Here is a 25,759-nt window from a genome sequence, read left to right as displayed (position 1 = left end):
CAATAAAGATATTAAAAATGCTTTTTTTTCAGGAACACTTGGGACTTTATTCTGAACTTGTAATAGGAACGGAATTTTACCTTCTTCCCTAATACTATATCCATTAACTGTTTTTACCTACCATTTCAGATCAGAAAAAAAGTCTGCCAGAGGAAGCTACAGATATTTTGGTTCAAAACTGCCAACTGCAACAGGCCCTGCCTAGGAAATGGAAACCTGGTTTTGTATATTTAGAATATTTTAAAATGCAATGATCACTCTTAAAAATAAAACAAGTAGTTTTCTGATTGACTATAATTATGTAGTCGCAAACAGGTTCCTTGCATTGTCTGACCTATAAGCTAGGACATCTGATTACCTAATTCTGGGCTCTGCTCTAATCTATCTGCCTCTACCCGTGGGAAGTTATTTCTTTAATCCAGGGTTTTCAAAGTTATTTGCTCAAGTTCTCTTAACATCATGAAGATTGGAAGCCTACCTCAGCCACTCCAAGACTGGCTGTTACTTTGATTTCTTCTTTCTTTTTGAAAGTTATGCTGATTTGCAGTCTTTCCCAAAACATCTTTGATTCATCATAAAACGTCCAAATCTTTTGGCAGATAAATTGCAAGTCTTTTTCTGCATATTAAATTTGATTCTCCAAGAAGATGTAATAACACTATTCTACTTTATACGTAACAAAACTGGTTTATTGTCACTCACTATCAAAACACACAGTCACAATTTCCAGGCACATATAGTGGTTGGTAGTCAGATAATCAAACTAACATGCCAAGCTAGATAACACTGTACTGTTTTTCAATCCCAGCTGGACAGTGTTCCACTTTCACAATTACCATGGTATGCACACAAAAGAAAAGCCTATCAGAAAAAACATCTTACAAATATTGTCATCTTCGGTTACTGACATTAACACAAATACATAAAGACACAGACCTCCTCAAGTCTCTCAGTCCTACAGAGACCGTCTCACAAGTCTCCATGGTCACAATATCCATTCACGACCACTCATTGTTGCTTTCCAACAGTAGCATATAACCTCTGATACAAACCGCCTTACACCTAAGGAAACAAAGATTCACATTTGCAGAGACTATCCCATGAAAATAAACAAGTCTACACAGGGTTCCAGACACCGAATTGGACCCACAAGCGCACCCAAGGCAAGGCACATTCATCTTTTCAACTGCCAGACCCTGCTCCAGTCTCTCGTGCCCAGGTAAGCTTGTGACCCCGCTCAGGGTCATTCTCACGGACTTTACCCAGGATGCCCCCGCTCACTGAGGCCTAAGTCCCTGGTCACGCTCCCCCTCCCTCTCCCCACCCCCCCGCCCCCGCTCTGGACTCCAGAATGCGTTCCTCAGCCTTCGCTGGGAACCTCTTAATTCGCCCAGAGCCATGCTAAAGACTACTGAGCCACTAGGCTCGACCAAGACTCGAACTATTCCTTCTACCTAAGACCAGAGATTCGGGTGCGCTTTGGAAAAGGCGTCTCTGATAGGCGGAGCCGAGTTGCATGCTGGGAGCATTCTGAAGGTCCAGGTTCCCAGCTTCTGGGGATTCGTCTGCCGCGGACTACATTTCCCAGAAGTCTCAGGGCACAGGACCTCTCGGGGCAGGGCGAGATTGCCTGCGGAGAGCGCCTGGAAGCGTCGGGCTCCGAGCCTCAGAGGATGTTCTTGCTCTTATTTCCCATGAGCCTCTGGGCCCAAACTAACCTCCGTTTCTGGGTCCCTTTCCGGTGTCTTCGAGATTTTTGGACTCTGCGCGGTGAGTTGGTCGCGTCCGAGGAAGTGATCAGCGCCGGGTGAGGGTGGGAGGGCTCAGCGGACTTCGCCAGAGCCTTGTCGGAACCAGCAGTGCGTGTGGGGGTGACACTGGGAGGCACTCGAGGTGAGAAGGCCCGGGCAGCGGACGGGGCGAGTCGTGTCCGGAGCCTCAAGCCTGTGTGCGAACGAGAGGCTGAGAAGGATGGTGTGTGACAGACGGCGTGACAGGGCCGGGGTGTGTCTCCCTAACGGTGTGTGCTATTGGGAATGTGTGACGGCGTCATGAAGTGCGTGACCTTGTTTGTAGGTGTGGTTTGCTTGGGCGGGATGCTCTAGGTTCCTTCTAGACTCTCTTAGGGGCTGCCAGAGTTAAGTGACCGCAGGAAAAGAATTCCAGGACTAAGCCCTAGAATGTACGTTTCCAGTAAGAAAGTACAGATCTAGTCTTGGGATGAAAATTTGACATCTGGACGTGTCCTCGTGACAGGCTCCTGGAAAGACATGATTGGGGAGGTCCCACAGGTAGGATTCCTAGAAAAATCACCTCCTTGGGGGACCGGCTACCTGTTTCAGCTCCACTACCAACAGACCTCTGTCCCCAAGAACTGCTGTCAACTCAATTCCAGTTTCCCTTTGAATTCCGTTTGTGTATGTGTGGATGAAGGCAGATGTGGCCCTGGGGAGTGTTTTATTTTGTTTTGGTTTTAGTTAGGTTTGTCTGTGTTCCAAGAAATACTGGTGTCTCGTGATTTCTCCCCACCCGCTCCTGCTGTCCCTAACGCCCACCTCCCCCCCAACCCTAGTTGCTGCTGGGTTTCTGAGAAAGACCCTGAGAAGGACAGAATTGTTGCATATTTAGAAATTAAGGTTCAGGTGAATTTGTGTTTCTTTTTTATTCATAGTTACTTTTGTTTTTAGATCATGACGCTATTTGCTTTCCTTGACCAGAAATATCTTGACTATTTTTCAAGACACTTGACTAGTAGTGTCTATCTTGGGTCTTTCTTCTGGTGAATGACCCATCATGCTGGTACCTCCCTCTTCCCAGAGGCCCCCTATTGTCCTTTTCCTCAGTCAGTAGCCATCCGTTCATATGGCAAATTGTTCAAATCCTCCAGTACATTTTCCCTTTCTAAGCAATTTTTTTTTTTTTTTGGCCCTACCGCGTGGCACGCGGGATCCTAGTTTGCCGACCAGGGATGGAACCCGCCCCTCCCCTGTGCAGTGGAAGGGCAGAGTCTTAACACTGGACTGCCAGGGAAGTCCCTAAGCATTCTGATGGTATAGAAGCACACCACCTCCAGAAGGTGGGCTGGAGGTGGGCTGTTAGGGCTTTATTTTAGACTATGATTACTTGAGGAGATTAGCATTTAGGTGGTATCGAATACAAATTATGTTTTATCTGTTCCACAGTCATGGTTTTCAAAGCAAGGCAAGGTAGGAGGGGATTGGTTATTTCAGGTAGTAAATTACAATGTTGTGAGGATTTCAGGAGTGGGAATGTGATTGAGGTTTGAGCATGGTGTTGCCAAGTCCAAGCTCAAACTACTTGCCCCAGGACAGGCCGATAAATCGAGAGACGAGTTGTTGGGGCAAGAAATAGCGACTTTATTCAGAAAGCCAGCAGACTGAGAAGACGGTGGGCTCATGTCCCAAAGAAGCATCTGGCCTGAATTAGAATTCAGGCTTCTTTTATACTGAAAGGGGAGGGAGTGAAGTCAAACATTTCCTGGTTCCTGTCAGCCTCTGGAGGGGATGTGTTCATTTTTTCCTCCCTGTAGGCATTCGAAGGTGAATCTGGTCAGGATGTTTCCTGTGAGCTAAACAAAGGTATTTTAGCTTAATGCTCATTCCCTGGGGGGTTTAGGCAGGGTTCCCAGAGATGGGCCATTATGTATAATTTAAGCTTATAGGCAACATATCTTTAGTGATTAACTTGTAATAGAACATAAAGGTTCTTCCCTATTACAGTAGTGGTTTGCAGTTTGTACCCACAAGGGCAGAGACTTTCAGATAATTTTTAGGTAGAAATCTGTAGCATTGCCAAACATGAGTTATTTCAGGTCCAATTCTGTGCGGGTTCTGAGAGGTAGTACTGTGCTGTGGTTAAGAGTAAGGCTCTGGATCTAGAGCATCTGGATCCAGCTCTACCTGTTACTTGCTGTGTGAGTGTAAATAAACGACTCAGGCTCTCTGTGCCATGTCTACAAAATTGGAACAAAGTAATACCTACCTAATGGAGTTATAATGATGTAAGTCGAGTTCATATGTGTAAAGCTCCATAGAACAGGGCCTGCCCCATGACACAGGCTTAGTAAATATTAAGATTTGCTGTTATGTGGTGATTCTGGATCATTCCACATCAACTTTTTATAGATCAAAATATGAAGAGAAATAAAATGATTGTGGTGGGTGCTTGCAAGTTTGAAAAAGTTACCAGGGGCTCAAATGGTCTAGAACAGGAAATCTTAACCTGAGGTCTTCTTATTCCATTTATAAGCACCCAGGTGATCACAGATCCCTTGAAATAGAGACAGAATTTTTGTAAATATTTGTAAATTAATTTTCTAAGTGGGCAGAGTGTCCCTAATTTCATGAGATTACTGAGATGGGTGACCCCAAAAAGATCTAGTTCCATTTGTCTGGAATAAAATTATAATAGCTTAGAAGGAGCTTTTACAAATTTAGAATCCAATGACATGGAAACAGTTAAGTAAATGCAGTATACCGTTTGATGGAATAATATGCACCTAATAAACATTATGTTTATAAAGAATCAAAAGAAGGGACAATGTAAATGATAAAATATCAAGTAATAGTTATAGTTATGAACAAAAGTACTTAAGAATATTATGAGTTATATATGGATCCCATCCAATAAGAGAGAGTTTTGAAAGACATTTTTCAAGGATTGTATCCAAATGTTTTAAATTGACCATTCAGTGAAGAATTAGAGAGGTGTAGCCACACTTGTTAAGTATCTACTCTGTACCAAATATTGTTCTGTTTATATGCATATATTTCCTTGCTGCAACTTTGAAGGGGACTTACATAATTTGTGTTCATTCACAGGAGAATCTTGACAGTGAAAGTGTCTCACTGTAGTGATGAGCTACAGCTACAAGATGTTGAAGAGCTGGTAGGTGTCATTTGTTTCAGACCCACCGATTTTCAGTGTTGGGCCTGTTTGTTCAGTTTTCCTAATGACTGAATTCCCTGTCACTCAGTTTTCTACGTTTGGAAATATCTTTATTTTTCTGATTATGGAGTTAATGCGGGTGTGTTGCAAAAAATTCAGCAATCCAGGGAATGTCTAGAGAAGGAAGTTAAAATTATATCCTGTAGAGTTAATCATCTCTAATATTTTGATGTATTTTTATTCAGTTGCTTAAGGCAGGACAGGATCACTTAAGCACACCTGATCTAAAGCTTCTTTTTCCTTCTGCAGCTCTGGCTTTTCTGGACTCTGTGCTTCACCAGTAGAGGAACCCTATGGAGCATTAATTAGTTCCTGCAATTCTAGAACCATGACTGACGTAAGTTGGTATTTCTCTCTCCTTGAAGTGTTGTGATTTTTAGGTCATGTGAATCTTTTCCTGAATTAACCCTAAAGCTTTCTACTTAACAGAACCCCATGCCTGAACCTGCTTCTCGGTTCCTTCTGTTCCAGTAGAGGATGATGCCAAAGAGCCCAGCGTCCTCCCTCTGTGCCTTTTCCAATCAGTGCCATCATATTCATTGAGCACATTACTCAACATCTCCTGCGGTTCAGTCTTCCATCAAGAGCAGTGAAGGAATGGAGTCCTTTAAGGGAAATATTTGAGTGTCTGTCAAAGAATAATGTAAAGAAATATAGAGAACAATCAGCTCGCTTTTATTTGTATACAAGGAAAACCAACAGTAGATTGAGTTCATCTTTCAAAGGCACAAAGAGGATTTCATAGAAGAAGGAAAGAGGAGAGAATGAAAGACTGCAGACACTTGGAAAGCAACAGTTTCTCTTTTTCAAGCTAAGATGCTGATTAGTTCATGTCCTATCTAGAAAAAAATGGCTGAAGTTCCCCCAGTTGTTTTTCTTTTTCAGGCTAAGATACAGCTAGCAAAGAAGTCGGTCAGGATACTCTGCCCTTAGCCAGCTGGATGGCCACCCACGAGAACAGTTTCAGTAGTCTGTGTATTATCTGGAAGAGCTTTGGTGTTTGACTGGGACGTATCCATGGCAGGCTGTCTTGGGTCTTGCCTTTTGTTATCACTTCCATCTTTGTTCGGCCAGGGCTGCCCCATTTCCCTTATCAGAATTTCTCATTCCCAAGACAGGTCTGCGGTGTGATGAGTTAGTGATGAGGGTCCCTTTGGACCACACAGGAAAACGTGGAACTTCTTCACAGACCTGAGTTTTCCAGAAAGACAAGATGGAATATGGGATTTCTTCATCATAGCCTCAGTTTGTATGGGATCACATGCTTTGCAAGCTTTTAGGATTAGAGCGGGGAGTGAGTGGTTCTTTCCAGGGACTCCCTTATCAGTAAACACCAGTGTCAAAGTCTGTTTAGTTATTGACCAGGATGTGACACCTGTGTTGTGTCTGATATACTCTATCAATATCTTCCAACTTGGGAACAAGGAATGTGTTAAGCAACAGGTGGTTGATGGTACCATGTAAAAAGATGATCCAGATTCTTAAGTACTGGCTGATAATAGACTCCTAGAATTAAGAAAATCTTGGAAGTTTTGTTCAACCTGAATGTATAATAGCTATTAATCTCATATATCCACATGATGAACTGAATTGCAGGTAATAAAAACATTTTACATATTTGATTCATCATAATAAGAAAAAATGCTGATGATATAATCTCACAGCATGGTTCACTTGAGGCTTAATGATAATCCTTAATTGAAATCATTTTTCTAAAATAAGAGATTTTATAGGGCATTTGGAAAAAAAGTTTTTGTGTGTTTTTGGTATTTCTTAAAGGGAAAAGATGGTGTAGCAGTTCACATTTATAAAGAATTTATGAGACTTCCCTGGTGACACACTGGTTAAGAATCCGCCTGCCAATGCAGGGGACATGGGTTCGAGCCCTGGTCCAGGAAGATCCCACATGCCGCGGAGCAACTAAACCCGTGCGCCACAACTACTGAGCCTGCACTCTAGAGTCCACGAGCCACAACTGCTGAAGCCCGCGCGCCTAGAGCCCGTGGACCACAACGAAGAGGAGCCCCCGCTCGCCGCAACTAGAGAAAGCCCGCACAGCAACGAAGACCCAACGCAGCCATAAATAAATAAGAATTTGTGAGGCAGGCACTTAGCAAGTTGTATGTATGTATACACACCCATAAACGCCCCCATCCCCTTCCCCCAACACTATTTTTATTTAATAGAAGAGAAACATTATTTTATGCATTATCAGACAGGTCTGGATAGCTGAGTTACCTCACAGTATCCAGGAAGTTCTGCTGTAATAGGTTTCTTCTAGAACATGTAGACAGTCTGCTTTAGTCATACTAATTTCTTTACTTTTCCCTACCCATACGTCTCACAGGCTTCCAGCCGACTGGATCGTTATATTTTCCTCTTCTTATAGTTTATGCTTCATACTCCTCTTTTTTCCTCTTGGAAATAGTTTCTAAATTTCTTTAATTTCACAAGTAATGTGTGGGTTTTTGGTTTTAGGGCTTGGTGACATTCAGGGATGTGGCCATTGACTTCTCTCAGGAGGAGTGGGAATTCCTGGACCCTGCTCAGAGAGACTTGTATGTGGATGTGATGTTGGAGAACTATAGCAACTTGGTCTCACTGGGTAAGTTCATCTGCCTGAAATAGTTTAGAATCTCCTTTCTGGAACATCAGCTTTCTGCACTAGGAATTACAGGGCTATCTTTGAAGAAACCAGGTGAATTTCTCCTCTGTGTTCTCAAAGGTATGTTTTGGTATTTGTTGGCTTAGAAATGGGTTCATTGAGCACCTCGATCGTCCCATCCCTCAGTGAGCTTCAGCCTTCCTCTGGCCCTTTCTGTAATGGCCTCTCTTCTTTAATGACCAAAGAGCTGGATTTGCATTATGGGATGTTTATTTCATAACCACTGTCAAAGAAACCAGATTTCATACTGTGTTTAGCTTCAACATTTCTATAGATGATCTGTGTCCTTGCTACTCAAAGTGTGGTTCTTTTTTTTAAAATAAATTTATTTATTTTCTATTTACTTATCTTTTGGCCGCGTTGGGTCTTCATTGCTGCACGTGGGCTTTCTCTAGCTGCCTGCGGCCAGGGAGGGTTACTCTTTGTTGAGATGCAGGGGCTTCTTATTGCGGTGGCTTCTCTTGTTGTGGAGCAGGGGCTCTAGGCACGCAGGCTTCAGTAGTTGTGGCACGTGGGCTCAGTAGTTGTGGCGTGCGGGCTTAGTCGCTCTGCGGCATGTGGGATCTTCCTGGACCAGGGATCGAACCCGTGTCCCCTGCATTGGCAGACGGATTCTTAGCCACTGCGCCACCAGGGAAGTCCTGAAAGTGTGGTTCTTTTGTATTAGGAACCATAGAAAGGCCAGAGCAGAATTAGTGAAGGAGAGGGTACCAAGAAGTGAGTCAGGGAGACAGGCAGAATCCAGGTGACAGGCAGCATTGTTGGTTTTGGGGAAGAATGTGGATTGTTCTCTTAGTGGTTAGAAGCCATGATTTGCTTTATGTGGGGTTTTAATTTTTTTATTGTTAAGCATTACACAAATATCTATCATCAGCTTCTTCCGGGGCTTGTTAGAGTAACTTTTTTAAAATAATTAATTAATTTATTTATTTTTGGCTGCATTGGGTCTTTGTTGCTGCGTGCGGGCTTTCTCTAGTTGCGTCAAGAGGGGGCTACTCTTCATTGTGGTGCTTGGGCTTCTCCTTGCAGTGGCTTCTCTTGTTGTGGAGCACGGGCTCTAGGCGCATGGGCTTCAGTAGTTGTGGCATGTGGGCTCAGTAGTTGTGGCTTGTGGGCTCTAGAGCACAGGCTCAGTAGTTGTGGCACACTGGCTTAGTTGCTCCGCAGCATGTGGGATCTTCCCGGACCAGAGATCGAACCCATGCCCCTGCACTGGCAGGCGGATTTTTTTTTTCATATCTTTATTGGACTATGATTGCCTTACAATGTTGCGTTAGTTTCTGTTGTACAGCAAAGTGAATCAGCTATAAGTATACATATCCCCTCCCTCTTGAACCTCCCTCCCATCCTCCCTGTCCCACCCCTCTAGGTCGTCACAAAGCATGGAGCTGATCTCCCTGTGCTGTGCAGCAGCTTCCCACTAGCCATCCATTTTACATTTGGAGGTGTGTATATGTCAGTGCTACTCTCTCACTTCATCCCAGCCCCCAGCCCCCTACTCCCACCCTGGCCCCATGTCCTCAAGTCTGTTCTCTAAGTCTGCATCTTTATTCGGCAGGTGGATTCTTAACCACTGCACCAGCAGGGAAGTCCCCGGGCCTTGTTAGAAATGCAGCTCATTGAGTCCTACCCCAAAGCTGCAGAACAGAATCTACATTTACACAAGATCCCCAGGTGATTTTTATGCATACTAAAGAATCGCTGCTCTTTGTTATATTCTGACCCATGTATGGGGAGTACAGCTAGAAACAGGATCCTGACATACTCTGGCTTTCAAAAGAGCCTCTCCAATTTATGTAGCAGTGGATTGAATGAACAGAAATTCATACTAAGTGAATACATTCCTTTACTTCCAACATATTTGAAGTTGAAAGTTACAATCTGTGAACTTTGCACTTTACAAAGTTAAATCCTACACTAAGTTAAATCCTAGAAATGTCTCACAAAACTTGTTTCCACTTAAGCGAAATAACAACAGTAATAATAATAATGGTAATAGTTAACATTGTGCTTACTATAAACCAGGCCCTGTTCTAAGCAGAGCAAATACATGAACTTATTTAACTTTTACAGGATCCCCATGAGGTAGGTACTATTTTTAACCCTTTTTATAGATGAGATTACTGAGGCACATACAGTTTAAGTGCCCTCCCAAGGTCACACAGCTGGTGGGGATGCAGTGGCAACAACTGAACCTAGGAAGTCTGGCTCCAGAATCTGTGTTCTTAACCACTGTGTTCTATTTGCTCTAAAGAGATAGAACCTGAATGAGTCTAAAACAAGATCATTTTCCTACTTATATGATCTCATGTTCTTCATTCCCACCATCCTTCTCTTCTCTGAAGTCTTCATCAATATTATTTTTACCTTTACTTTATTGGAAATTTAACCAAATGTTTTGCCCTTAAAATTAAAAAAAAACACACAACAAAACCCTTACACCATTTGGCATTTCTTTTCTTGCAAGCACACACTCCATTTCTAAGCCAGATATGATGACATTATTGGAGCAAGGAGAAGAGCCCTGGGTAGTTGAGGGGTGGGTGGGGTACAAGAAGTCGCATTACAGGAAGGCAAAGGCAGGAGGGAACCATCAGTGCAGGAACAACCTCACAGGTCACAGAGGAGGAGAAGGGGGAACAGCTGGGATGGTATTTGGAAACTCCTTATGAAGGACCAAGGCCTGGGAGGAGATAGAGATCTCAGTTTGAGCTACAAAAGGAACTTCATCTTCATCTCATTTCCCAGGCTCCTTGTTTTTCTTCTTATAATTCCCTCCCATTTCAGTGAGGAAAGTGTTCTTTTTTGTTCCCAATGGAACCATTTTACTTACATGTTGGTTGCAGGTGCTTTCCAGCTCTTTTGCATTTGTGTGTGTATGTGAATGAATATACATATTCATACATAAATTCTTCAAACATTTGGAGTGCCTACTCCTAGCCAGGCATTGTACTGGGCACTATTAATACAATCAGGAACAAGATTGATAAGTTGCTTATTCTCATGCACTTTATGTAGTTGAGGAGAAACATAAAATAAGTAAACAAGTAGATAAATAGTATCATGTAATGAAACATGTTGTTCAGGAGAGGCAAACAGCGTAAGAGAATAGAAAATGATGAAAATTGAAAGGGCCAATTCAGATAAGATGGTCAGGGAAAGCTTTCTTGAATAGAGACATGAAGCCTGGGATCAAGTTATATGAATACCTGGGGGCGGAATATATCAATCACAGTGAATGGCAAAGTCCCTAAGGTTGGTAAGGAACTTTATTGGAGGAACTCTAAGAAGGCCAGGGTAGAGTTAGTAAAGGAGCATGTGCTAAGAATTTGGGTCACGGAGATAGGCAAGGGCTAGACAGTATACAGTTTTGGGGGTTTTGTCTTAAGAATATATATATTTTTAGATTATATTCCATTATAGGTTATTACAAGGTATTGAATATAGTTCCTTATGTTGTACAGTGAATCCTTGTTGTTTATTCTGTGTATAGTAGTTTGTATCTGTTAATCCTATATTCCTAATTTATCCCCCCCCCCACTTTCCCCTTTGGTGACCATAAGTTTGTTTTCTATGTCTGTGAGTCTGCTTCTGTTTTGTATATAGATGCATTTGTACTATTTCTTAGATTCCACATATAAGTGATATCATATAATATTTGTCTTTCTCTGACTTACTTCACTTAGTATGATATTCTCTAGGTCCATCCATGTTGCTGCAAATGGCAATATTTCTTTCTTTTTTATGGCTGAGTAATATTCCATTGTGTATATACACCACATCTTTTAAAACGAATTGTCTATTGATGGGCACTTGGGTTGTTTCCATGCCTTGGCTATTGTAAATAGTGCCACTATAAACATTGGGGTGCATGTATCTTTCTGAATTGGAGTTTTCATCTTTTTGGAATATATGCCCAGGAATGGAATTACTGGATCATATGGTAGCTCTATTTTTAGTTTTTTAAGAAACCTCCATACTGTTTTCCATAGTGAGTGCACCAATTTATATTCCTACCAACACTGTATGAGGGTTCCCTTTTCTCCACACCCTCTCCAGCATTTATTATTTGTAGACTTTTTGAGGGTGGCCATTCTGACCGGTGTGAGGTGATACCTCACTGCAGTTTTGGCTTGCATTTCTCTAGTACTTACTGATGTTGAGCATCCTTTCATGTGCCTGTTGGCCATCTGTATGTCTTTGGAAAAATGTCTATTTAGGTCTCCTGCCTATTTTTTGATTGGGTTGTTTTTTTTTAATACTGATTTGTTTGAGCTGTTTGTATATTTTGGAAATTAACCCCTGTTGGTCGCATCATTTGCAAATATTTTCTCCCAGTCTGTATGTTGTCTTTTCATTTTGTTGATGATTTCTTTTGTTATGCAAAAGCTTTTAAGTTTGATTAGGTCCCATTTGTTTATTTTTGCTTTTATTTCTCTTGCCTTGGGAGACTGGTCTAAGAAAATATTTCTATGATTTATGTCCAGGAATGTTTTGCCTGTTTCTCTTCTAGGAGTTTTATGGTGTCATGTCTTAATATTTACGTCTTTAAACCATTTTGTATATGGTGTGAGGGAGTGTTCTGATTTCATTGATTTACATGTAGCTGTTCAGCTTTCCCAACACCACTGTTGAAGAGACTGTCTTTTTTTCATTGTATGTCTTGTCTACTTTGTCGTAGATTAATTGACTGTAGATGTATGGGTTTATTTCTGGGCTCTCTATTCTGTTGCATTGATCAATATGTCTGTTTTTGTGCTAATACCATGCTGTTTTGATTATTGTAGCTTTGTGATATTGTCTTAAGTCTGGAAGAGTTATGCCTCCAGCTGTTTTTCCTCTCAGGATTACTTTTTCAATTCTGGGTCTTTTGTGGTTCTGTATAAATTTTAGGATTATTTGTTCTAGTTCTGTGAAAACTGAGACAAACAACAATGAAAACACAACTTACAAATGAATGGGATGCACCAAAGCAGTTCTAAGAAGTTCTCAGTGATACAGGCCTTCCTCAAGATATAAGAAAAATTTCAAATAACCTAACCCACCACCTAAAAGAATTAGAAAAAGAAGAACAAACAAAACCCAAAGTCAACAAGAGGAAGGACACAATAAAGGTCAGAGAGGAAATAAATAAAAAAGAGATCAAAACAACAATAGAAAAGGTCAATAAAACCAGGAGCTGTTTTTTTGAAAAGATAAACAAAATCAACAAACTTCTTGCCAGGCTCACCAAGAAGAAAAGAGATACAACCCAAATAAACGAAATAAGAAATGAAAGAGGAGAAACAACAACCAGTACCATGAAAATACAAAAAATCATAAGAGAATACTATGAACAGTTATATGCCAACAAATTGGACAACCTAGAAGAAATGGACAAGTTTCTAGAAACATACAGCCTGCCAAAACTGAATCAAGAAGCAGATAACTTGAAGAGACTGATCACTAGAAATGAAATAGGATCTGTAATTTAAAAAAACTCCATGCAAACAAAAAGTCCAGGACTGGAGGGCTTCTCTGGGGGATTATACCAAACACACAAAGAACTTCTACCTATCCTTCTCAAACTACTCCAAAAGATTGAAGAGGGAATGCTTCCAAATTCATTCTATAAAGCCGTCATCACTTTGATACCAAAACCGGACAAAGACACTACAAAAAAAGAAGATTACAGGCCAATATCATTGATGAATATAGATGCAAAAATTCTCAACAAAATATTAGCAAACTGAATCCAACAATACATAAAAAGGATCATACTCCATGGTCAGTTGGATTCGTTCCAGGGTCACAAGGCTGGTTCAACATATGCAAATCAATCACTGTGATACATACACCACATTAACAAAAGAAAAGAGGAAAACCACATGATCATCTCAATAGACACAGAAAAAGCATTTGATAAAATTCAACATCCGTTCTTGATAAAAACTCTCACTAAAGTGGGTATAGAGGGAACATATCTCAACATAATAAAAGCCATTTACAACAGACCCACAGCCAACATATCAATAGTATTCAGTGGTGAAAAGCTGAAAGCCTTCTCACTAACTTCAGGAACTAGACAAGGATGCCCACTCCCACCACTTCTATTCAACAAAGTATTGGAAGTCCTAGCCACAGAATTCAGACAAGAAAAAGAAATAAAAGGTATCCAAATTGGAAGGGAAGAGGTAAAATTGTCACTATTTGCAAATGACACAATACTCCATATAAAGAACCATAAAGACTTCACACAAAAACTATCAGAACTAAAAAATAAATTCAGCAAGGTAGCAGGATGCAAGATTAGTATACAGAAAATGTTGCATTTCTTTATACTAACAGTGAAATACCAGAAAGTAAAAAAAAAAAAAAAAAATTCCATTTAAACTCATGTCCAAAATAAAGTACCTAGGAATAAACTTAACCAAGGAGGTGAAAGACCTATATGCTGAAAACTATAAAACATTGATAAAGGAAATTAAAAATGATTCAAAGAAATGGAAAGATATCCCATGCTCTTGGATTACAAGAATTAATATCGTTAACATGACCATACTACCCAAAGCAATCTACAGATTTAATGCATTCCCTATCAAAATACCCATTTCTTGTTACTTCTGAAGATTCCAGCCCTGTTATTTTGTACAGTGTTCTTCAGTTTGTGTTTGTCTGCTCTTTCCTCATGATTAGATTTGGATTATGCATCTTTGGCAGGAGTATCACAGAACTGATGGTGTGTTCTCCTTGCATTCTGTCAGGTGGAGCAAATGATTTGTCATTATTGATGATGCTTACTTTGAGCAGGTGATTATGGTAGTGTCCACGGGCCTCCTCCCTGTGAAGTTAATCTTTTTCCTTTAATGAGCCTTTTGTGAGGAGGAACTTTGAGACTATTAAGTATTGTATTCCTCTTCAAACTTTAAACTTACTCATATGTTGGATTTCTAGTCAGTGGGTTGTAATCTGTTCTTCCCATTTTTTATTTTGAAGCTGGTCCTGGATTTGACCAGTGGGAATTCTCTCAGCAGTGGTTTCTGTGTCCTTTGGCATGTCTCCATCACACTTAGAGCACCTCCTTATTTTCTTCCCCACACCATGTTCCAGGCTCATCTTGCACTTTCCCTGCTCCAGCCCTAAAGTCAGCCATTTCTTCAAGATGTCCTGGTTCCTTTTAGTTGAGAATGCTATTTAGAAGCCAGAATCTGGGTACTAGATTTGCTCATTGCTGCTGGGGGATGGCTGTCCCTAGGCCCTCTCAGTGGACAGAGTAGGGAATATGTTTATATGCATACATACGTATACATGCACACACATTTACATCTATAGATTGAAACCATGAGTTCATACAGATATCTCCAATTCCATTTCAACACTACAGGTTTCATTTCAGCTTATTCACTTTCCATATTTCTAACTCCCTTTTCTGACAGTGAAAAACCTGGGTTCTATTATCCTTAATGTATTTATTGTCAACCCTTGAACTACATGGGTTTGAACTATGCAGGTCCACTTATATGCAGATTATTTTTCAATAAATATACAGTTGACCCTTTATTTCTATGTGTTCTGCATCTGTGGAAAAGGAGGGCCGATTATGGGACTTAGCATCCTCAGGTATGGGTTCTGAGGTGGGTTCTGGAACCAATCCCCCAAGGATCCCAAGGGACAACTGTACTTATCTGATCAAACTCTCTATGTGTAACCAGTCTTCTATTATCAACACCACTACCACCACCTTGATCATGTGATTGCCTGTCTCATCCCACTTGGGCTGTGACAACCCATACCAGATCACTCACACACAGACACTTGTCCTTACTCTGCTTGCATTCTGACTCCTGACATAGGACAACCCTTTTATACTGAAACCCTCCTCATGCTGGTTGACCTTTAGTACCCTGCTCTGGGGCTTCATTTTATTAAATCTTGATCCTTGAGGATACATTTTTAGAATATTCTGTATGATGAAATGGGAAGTCTCCATTAAGCTCTTTTGCTGTATACTAAGGTGCAGTGGTTGCCTTGAGGGAAACCACCTGTGCCGATGTTTGAATTGTGAGTTAAACTAGCTGCTTTTTTCATGGAACACAGTTTTGGTTTTGGTTTTGTTTTTTTTTCCCTTGGAAGAATGAGACAAACTATGGTTCTTTAGGCTTGGGTATTTGGAAAACATTTTCTTGTAAATGAGCCTGTCACTTTAAGAACAACTGAAAGTATTTGTTGCCAATGATAAAATTCAAAATTTTAAGTAAAAATTAGAATTGTATGAAGCTTATATCTATTATTTTGAGATTTACAGCTTCCCAATAAATAAAAAAATTTCTGGTGAGGTGATATTATTAACGTGATTTTTTGATATCATGTAATGAAATATGTCAACATTTCAAAGATCTGCATAACTCAGTGAACCACTGTTTTTCAGATAACCAGTACATAGTACAAAATTATGCATGGATAAAAAATCATCCAAAGTGCAATGGATTTTAATGTAATGTAGTATGAAAAGTTCACCGGTATGGTTGCATATTCCACATTGGAACTAATCTTTAAGAAACCACCACGTCTCAATTTTCACTGTAGTATCAAAGAATAACACCCAAAATTACCTGAAGAGGTTCATAGACTATTCTGCCATTTTACAATTACACATCTGTGAGAGGCTGGATTTTCTTCATATCCTTCAACCAAAATAGCATTGTTACAGATTGAATGCAAAAGCAGATGTGAGAATCCAGTTGTCGTCTGTTATACCAGATATTAAAGAGATTTGCAGAAGATTAAAACAATAATTCATTAATTTTTTTGTTTGGGAAAATTTAATTATTTAATATTATTTGTTAACATTTAATGATTTATTGTCACTTTAAAATAATTAATAAATCTTTAAATTTCTATTTTAATTTCTAATGTGGTAAATATCAAAAGATATAACCCACATAAACAAAACCTCTTTTGGGTTCTCAGTGCTTTTATTTTAAACATCTAAAAAGAAGTTAAACCTGTATTCATTTACTAACACTGTTAAGCATAACACTTAACATTCAAGTCCAGGTAATTATAATACAAGCCCAATTCAATTTTTTTTTTTTTTCCTGTATGCGGGCCTCTCACTGTTGTGGCCTATCCCGTTGCGGAGCACAGGCTCTGGACGCGCAGGCTTAGTGACCATGGCTCACGGGCCCAGCCGCTCCGCGGCATGTGGGATCCTCCCAGACTGGGGCACGAACCCGTGTCCCCTGCATCGGCAGGCGGACTCTCAACCACTGCGCCACCAGGGAAGCCCCCAATTCAAATTTGTTGACCTATTTGTTGATGCTAAGTTGTACAAAACTGTACTCCTTTTAGTTGACATTTGGTCATCTCAAAGTAGTTGTAATATTAGGTTGGTCAATTTAAATACTGTGGCTTCCTTTTGGATATACATACAGTCTTTACACCCAAATGTAAATGTATACAAAGCAATAAGACATTGTTAAATAAAAGAGCAATAGTTAGTGCAGTTTAATTCATGATTAAAATTACTTCCCACAATCACATCCACAGTACTCATCCACCATTTAATAGCTCAACCAAAATATTATACAATCACCAATAGGCAAAAATACTAGATTTGTATATTTTGTATTTCAAATATACTTATGCATGTGCAAGCAAGGGATTTACCAATATTTAAGAGTATAAGAGATACTGAGACCAAAAAATTTGAGAACTACTTCTCCAGGGTGTGGTTCTTACTTTCAGTATATGGCCTTTGAGAGGCATCAGATAAATGCTTGAGGGTGTTCACTGAGGTCTTTCCATTCAGGTTGGGTTGGCACTCCAGTGTACAACCTCTAGAATCTCTGAGAGTACCCCAGTCACATTGTGGAGAGGCATCTTGTGGATGCATAACGACATTTGGCTACAGATCCAAGGGAGAATCCCTGTATAGATTCCCGGAACTTCTTTGCATGACTTCTTTCTCTGATAAATCTTGAACCACAAATTCCAGTCACCTGAGCAGCCCTGAACTCAGATCCTAATATCCTTTGCCCAGTGACTTGACTAGTGGAAGGGCACATTTTGGTTTAGGAGATCATTTACACAGGAAGATGAGGGACTTGTTAAAGTGATCTTTGTGGAATCCTCCAGAAAACTGTCATATCAGAACATTAATATCACAAGAACTGAAAAATCAAAGCTGAGTTTGTTGTTGGACAGGGGAGAGGCTTGTGCTTAGGAATTCAGTAAGTCTCCTGATTGAGTTCACTTATGGGTATTCTTTTCAATTTGTCTTTATTTCTACTATAAAGGGCTTTTTTCTGGTAAAGGCAATAAAATGTGTGGTTTTCTTGTTTTCTTTCAGAGTTGGAGTCAACATATGAGACCAAAAATACATTTGCAAAAAAGGACATTTTTGAAATAAATTTTCCCCAACAGGAGATAAAGGAAAGAAGTAAAACCCTTGGCTTTGAGGCATTCCTTTTCAAAAATAATTGGAAGTGTAAGAGAAGATTTGAGGGCCTCCAGGGACATCAAGAGGGATACTTCAATCAAATGATAATCAGCTATGAAAAAGTGCCCACTTACAGAAAACATAAATCTCTTACTGCACATCAAAAAATTCATAATCAAGAGAAACCCTACGTTTGTAAGAAATGTGGGAAGGCTTGTAGTCATGGCTCAAAACTTGTTCAACATGAGAGAATTCATATGGCTGAAAAACATTTTGAATGTAAAGAATGTGGGAAAGACTTTTTAAGTGCCTATCAACTCACTGTGCATCAGAGATTTCATACTGGTGAGAAACCTTATGAATGTAAGGAATGTGGGAAGACCTTTAGTTGGGGATCAAGCCTTGTTAAACATGAGAGAATTCATACTGGTGAGAAGCCCTATGAATGTAAAGAATGTGGGAAGGCCTTCAGTCGTGGCTATCACCTTACTCAACATCAGAAAATTCATATTGGTGTGAAATCTTATGAATGTAAAGAATGTGGAAAGGCCTTTTTTTGGGGCTCAAGCCTTGCTAAACATGAGATAATTCATACAGGTGAGAAACCTTATAAATGTAAAGAATGTGGGAAGGCCTTCAGTCGTGGCTATCAACTTACTCAGCATCATAAAATCCACACTGGTAAGAAACCTTATGTATGTAAAATATGTGGAAAGGCTTTTTGTTGGGGCTATCAACTTACTCGACATCAGATATTTCATACTGGCAAGAAACCCTATGAATGTAAGGAATGTGGGAAGTCTTTTAATTGTGGCTCAAGTCTGGTTCAACATGAGAGAATCCATACTGGTGAGAAACCCTATGAATGTAAAGAATGTGGAAAGGCCTTTAGTCGAGGCTATCACCTTACTCAACATCAGAAAATCCATACTGGTGAGAAACCCTTTGAATGTAAAGATTGTGGGAGGGCCTTTAGTTGGGGTTCAAGCCTTGTTAAACATGAGAGAATCCATACTGGTGAGAAATCCTATGAATGTAAAGAATGTGGAAAGGCCTTTGGTAGTGGCTATCAACTTACTCGACATCAGATATTTCATACTGGCAAGAAACCCTATGAATGTAAGGAATGTGGGAAGGCTTTTAATTGTGGCTCAAGTCTGGTTCAACATGAGAGAATCCATACTGGTGAGAAACCCTATGAATGTAAAGAATGTGGAAAGGCCTTTAGTCGAGGCTATCACCTTACTCAACATCAGAAAATCCATACTGGTGAGAAACCTTTTAAATGTAAGGAATGTGGGAAGGCCTTTAGTTGGGGTTCAAGCCTTGTTAAACATGAGCGGGTTCATACTGGTGAGAAATCCTATGAATGTAAAGACTGTGGGAAGGCCTTTGGTAGTGGCTATCAACTTCATGTTCATCAGAGATTTCATACTGGCAAGAAACCTTATCAATGTAAGAAATTTGGAAAGACATTTACTTGTGGCTCAAGCTATGTTCAACATGAAAGAACTAATAATAATGATAAACCCTACAAATATAAAGAATGTGGGGAAGTCTTTATATGGACAGCTTACTCAAATAAGACAGTTGATACTGGTGAAACTTTATGATTGAAGAGATGTGAAAGAACATATTTTTGTGTGTGTACAGACAACTTACTTAACATGAGGAGAAGTCTTACTCTTGAGAAACCTTATTAATGTAGGGAATGTGCAAAAGCCTTACCTGTGTATGGACAATTCACTTGATACCAGAAAATTCATACTAGTGAGAAATATTTTGAACATGAGGAATATGAAAAGTCCTTTAGACTTCTGTATGATCTTATTGAACATCTATACTGATGTGAAGCCATTTAAATGTAGGGAATGTGTAAAGATCTTTAATTCATGGTGCAATGTCTCATAAACATTGGAAAAATTATGCTCATTACTCTTTAAGGGAAGGATCTAAATTTAATTTGGTTCTTGCCCTGCATATCAGAGAATTCATACTGCTGTGAAATCCTGTGAATTTAAGGAATGTGGGAAGACTTGTAGACATGGTAAACATCTTAGAATACATCAGGGAATTCATCCAAATGAGAAATCCTTTGAATTAAAATTGTAGGAAGGCTTTTAGACAAGTGCTACTCAAACTATTGGCCAGAGACTTTTTGCCAGTCCACAGAATTGTTACCTGTCAATCATGAGATAAATGCAGAAAGTGAGAGTAAGTGTCTGGAAACTTTTATATCAATTTGATATTGCCATAACATCATTATATTTTACAAAAGTATCAGTCGATGAATGATTGGAAATTAAAAACAAAAAGTTTGTCCTTTCCTAGATAATTTGAGAGACAGCATTCACACTTTTTAAAACATGAGACAAGTCGCAATGTGACTTAATTAGAACAAGAAATCCCTCCCTTGTTACCTCCCTGGTTAAAGTAGCAGAATATTCATTCCATAGGAAGATTTGGCTAATGTGGGAATCACAATTTCCTTCTGCGCATAAGAGCATAGAGAATTTATACCAGATATGTTGATTTAGTGAATGTATAGAAGCTTTCCAACACTATTCAGTCTTTGTTAAACTTCAGCAAACTCTTCCTAGAGAATAACCCTGTTAATATCACACATGTAGGAAACACCTTATCTATGGCAGAAGCCATACTTTTTTTAATTTTTCAGTACACGGGCCTCTCACTGTCGCGCCCCCACCCCCACCCCGTCGCAGAGCACAGGCTCCGGATGCGCAGGCTCAGCGGCCATGGTTCACGGACCTAGCCGCTCCGCGGCATGTGGGATCTTCCTGGACCGGGGCATGAACCCGTGTCCCCTGCATCGGCAGGCGGACTCTCAACCACTGCGCCACCAGGGAAGCCCAACCATGCTTATTTTTATCACCATTCTACCTCCTTATTACTTGTGGGATGTTGGGCAAACTGCTTATCCCCTCTGGGCATCATGTTTAAAATGCTCGTGATGGTAGCTCTGTAATAGTGCTGTTGTAGAGATTGCATGGATGTAGTATGGGTCAAATCCTTGGAAGAGTATCTAGTATGTAGCCTGTGCTCAATACATACTATTCTTATTATCATCATCATAAATATTATTACTGGCAAAGTCTTAGGAGAGGAATGCCCATTTCGTATAATTAATTAAGAAAAGTACCCATAACCACTCATCCATTTGAATTTCAGATAGTGCATTCTGGATAAAAGACCTAGTAAAATGTAAAGAATTTGAGAGAATTTTTACTCATAATTTATCCCTTAAGCTGCATCAAAAATTAAGACTAAAAAGAAACATTTTGGATTTAGTAAGTGTTAAGATGTTGGGATTATACCTGGAGAAGAATCAGAGAGAAATGTGAAGCAGTTTGCTGTAATGAATCCCAACAGACAAGTAGTAATTAAAATTCTCCACTCACTTTTCGAGGTAAATTAGAAATTAAAGAGAACAAAAAGAAAACTGTCCATTTTGGAATTCTTTACCAAAAGTTTATTATGATCATTTTTTAGACATTCAGAAAAATGTAAAGGACAGTATAATGAACATCCATCTACTCTCTACATGGAATCAAGAATTCTAAACATTTGGCCATTTTTGCTTTCTGAATATATATTCACGCATGGCATTTGGTTGTCATGTCTCTAGATTTTAGTCTTGAACAGACTTTTTGAAGATTTCAGGAAAGCTATTTTATAGAATGCCATACATTCTAGATTTTGTTCTCTCATAGTGAAATTTAATTTGTACCTCTATCCTTCATATCTCTCATAAAATCAAGTTAGAGTTACAGGATTAAACATTTTCCACCAGAACAGTTCATAGGAGGTGACATGTAATTTTATTGAAAGACATCATAAGCAATTAATATCCATTTTCCCCACTATCACCAATGCTACGTTTGATCGTTAAGATGGTGATTGCTGGACTTCCCCAGTGGCGCAGTGGTTAAGAATCTGTCTGCCAATGCAGGGGACATGGGTTCGATCCCTGGTCCAGGAAGATCCCACATGCCACAGAGCAACTAAGCCCATGCGCCACAACTACTGAGCCTGCGCTCTAGAGCCCGCAAGCCACAACTACTGAGTCCATGCGCTGCAACTACTGAAGTCCATGTGCCTAGAGCCCATGCTTCGCAACAAGAGAAGCCATCGCAATGAGAAGCCTGCACACTGCAACGAAGAGTAGCCCTTGTTCCCTGCAACTAAAGAAAGCCCGCATGCAGCAACGAAGACCCAACACAGCCAAAAATAAAATAAAATAAATAATAATTTTTTAAAAAAAGATGGTGACTGCTAGAGTTCTCCATTATAAAGATCCATTATACAACTAGTAGGATTAGTGAACCTTGGTCAGCTACTTTTGGGAATGTATAATCATATGTATGTATAAGTTCTGAATCAAAGAGACAATTGAAACAATTAGAGTTTTTGCAGAAAACAATGATAATGAAATGATTGTATATTGGAGCTTGTAGGATGTCCCTGAAGCTCTACTCAGTGGAAAAGTAATACCATTGTTAATATGTCTTGGAGGAACCAAGATGCATCTGGCCCAGATGGAGGGCCAGAACTATACCTTGTTTCCCCCAGTATCTACATGGTTCCTGTCACACTGAACTAAGAAGCTAGAAAAATAACAAATCCTAAACCAAAATACAGAAGCAATCAATATAGCTAAAATTTGAGATTAATGATTAGGAATTAAAGCAGTAGTCCTTGATCATTATTCCTCTGTGAAAAATCCACTAACCTCAACTAGACTTTGATAAATCTGAACAAGGAAAAATCAAGAAAATTGGCAACATTGTAGAATCATGAATAAGAAAAGAGATATAATTATAGATATGGAGTTTTTTTTAATTTAAGGCAGTACAATATATTTAAACCTATTTGGACGAATAAACAAAGGAAAAGGCTGAAAAAATTGGTCCAGGATCTCCCTTTTAGAAAAAAACACTTGGAAATTGTCATCTCCTTAGGTAAAAATTTCAAGATGAAAATAGCTAAAAATTTTACTAACTCATCTTACCTGGACAACATAAATCCAGTAACAAAACTAAATGGAGATACCCTCTAAAAAGCAAAAGCTAGATTAACTGAATTTAGGTAAATGTAAAAATTCTAATTAAAATATCAGCAAGCAGGGCTTCCCTGGTGGCGCGGTGGTTGAGAGTCCGCCTATCGATGCAAGGGATATGGGTTCGTGCCCCGGTCCGGGAGGATCCCACATGCTGTGGAGCGCCTGGGCCCGTGAGCCGTGGCCACTGAGCCTGCGCGTCCGGAGCCGGTGCTCCGCAACGGGAGAGGCCACAGCAGTGAGAGCCCCGCGTACCGAAAAAAATAAAAAATAAAAATAAAATATCAGCAAGCAGAATCCACATGTAAGATGTAAGATTGTGCAATAGAAAATATATGGGATATCCAGACCCAAAAGTTTCTGGTTTAAATGGAAATATAAGCTAACTGACAAAAAATGGAATCAGCACAACTGTAATTCATTCTGATAGTTTCTTAGACCTGTATGACTCTTAGAGCAGGAAATCACACACAGCGACTTAATTCTAAGATGAATTTTAATATTTAGAAATCAGAAGGCATCTCAAAGTTGGTGGCTTCTCACATTCACTTTCATCTGGGTGGCTGTCATGATTTGGTGCTAGCATCAAAGCATATTAGTTATGATGAAATAAAGTGTGTTTATATACTCACAGAATTCAACCCTTTAAAAATTACTTATTTCCAAGTATCAGTTACATCAAAACTGCATTGAGAAATGTCTGTGGTTCATCTTGGTCATTGTTTTAATCTGCACCCTACCTCTATGTCCATTTTGTGCAGGTAGGCCATCCGCGATATCACTGTACAGTCGTTTACTGGCTAGTGGTTGACAGCATTATTCCACATAATTGCAATTTTAATCATCCAATGTAACACAAAGGAGAATACTTCTGAGTGTTTTAATAGAGTAAAGCATTACCAGTCAGTATTTTACTCCTCCTGGGTGCCACAGTTGCATGTTAACTAGGAGATGTGGAGATTGTGCCTCGTCCCACCAAGCATTTCTGAAATTGTCTCAAAGATCACCAGTACTTAAAAATACTTGAAAAACAAGGGGAATTCTCTGGTTAAAGAAGCTTATGAAGCAGCATCTTCTAAATCCCCCTTAGGGAATGACCAAAAGCACCTTATCAGTTTATCAAAAGACAAGTGAAGAAAATTGTTCAACTTTGTTTAAATTGGTATATCTCAAACTGTACTATGGAAATACCAATTCTCATGACTTATTAACATCTTAGGGATGTGAAACTGCATTGGGAAATGCTGCCATAACTAAAAGAGAGTTTGTAAAGTTGGAAATTTCAGTCACCAAGTCTGATTGTTAGCTGACAGGATGACGGCATCATGCTCTCAAACAGTTAGTTGCCTTCTAACGTTTTCTCTTAATTTGTGAGTAAAAATCCTTTTGTACCTAAGTAGGCATGGCTCCTGAGTTTTATCAAATGCCATTTCATTATCCCTTTCTGCAGTGGTGTAGTATTTAATATGTTAATGTGATAATTTATACTGACAGACCTTTTGACTTCTTCCCATCCCTGGATATACCCAGGTTAGCCACTGATGTGTGTATGTGTGCGCGCGCGTGTCTCTTTTATATGCACTGCTTGATTTCATTTGCTACTATTTTATTTAGAATTTTTACATCTCATGAGTGAGACTGATAATTGTCTTTTAAAATGTATTTTTGTATGTTTTGTATTGTGATTACCTGTTCTTTAAAATTGCGGGACTGTATTGGCTTGTTTTGTTTTGAATTGGAAACCCTTAATCGCTCTTCTAGTTTCATCTGTTGATTTGCTTGTTTTCAAATTTCTACTTAGGACACAACAATTTCTCTGAGTGCCCAGCACAGTTCCTCTAAAGAACCTTCATAGCCGAGATCCACATAAAAGCATCATTCCAACACTGCCTCTCATTGAAAATCCTTCATTATATGTTCTTGGGTATGCTGTGTTGGGAAGTCAGAGCTCCTTATAGGACTGTTATGACCAAACTTGTCCATGTCTTTCAGAGCATACATGTACACATTTCTTTCTCTATATACTGGAAGTGAAATTGCTTCGGTTTGGTTATGAGTATGCCTGTGTTCAGCTTTAGTAAGTTTAGTTCTCCTAAATAGATTTCCAAACAGATATACCAACTGGCACTCCCACCAGCAGTGTGTGTTTGTATCCTTGACAATACTTGGCATCGTCAGTTTAAGATATATATATATTTTCTGCTACTCTGGTAGGTATATAGTGGCATCTGATTGTGACGATTGTGGTTCACATTTCCAATTTTCTTATTGTTTATTGGCTATTTGAATATTTTTGCAATATCTCTCCTTGCTCATACATCATTGGATGCATTAGGTTTGTCTAGTTTCACAAAGTATCTGTACAATTTGTAGGACAGCATTTAACACCTAGGCCATTCTGTGTGTGTGTTCATCCCCCACCAGACAGCTGGTTGATGGCTGTGATGGAATCAGCTTTGTCTCTGCATCTCCAGCTCCCAGTATGAACCATGTCCTTTAGTTGTTTGTTACAGTTAGGATATACTAATCAGAAATTAAAATACCAACCTGGCTGAAGAAATGAGAAAGTATGTTGAGTCATATAACAGGCTTTAAAAGGGAGAACCAGCTCCAGAGATTTTTGATTCAT

The 25,759-nt window shown here is 39.6% G+C and overlaps 1 protein-coding gene across 1 annotated transcript; it reads left to right on the top strand.

Annotated features, from left to right (window-relative positions):
* The first annotated feature begins 1,639 nt into the window (after positions 1-1,639).
* On the top strand, positions 1,640-25,019 carry ZNF283 (zinc finger protein 283). The gene is made up of 5 exons (XM_060132717.1): positions 1,640-1,770; positions 4,842-4,908; positions 5,218-5,305; positions 7,447-7,573; positions 17,964-25,019. Exons 2-5 carry the CDS (start codon positions 4,877-4,879, stop codon positions 19,664-19,666), a joined length of 1,950 nt encoding a protein of 649 aa, XP_059988700.1. The 5' UTR covers positions 1,640-1,770; positions 4,842-4,876; the 3' UTR covers positions 19,667-25,019.
* The last annotated feature ends 740 nt before the right edge of the window (positions 25,020-25,759 follow it).

This window comes from Lagenorhynchus albirostris, chromosome 19, assembly GCF_949774975.1.
Source record: "Lagenorhynchus albirostris chromosome 19, mLagAlb1.1, whole genome shotgun sequence".
In the NCBI taxonomy this organism is placed as follows: Eukaryota; Metazoa; Chordata; class Mammalia; order Artiodactyla; family Delphinidae; genus Lagenorhynchus; species Lagenorhynchus albirostris.
This window is presented reverse-complemented; position numbering and strand designations above follow the sequence as displayed.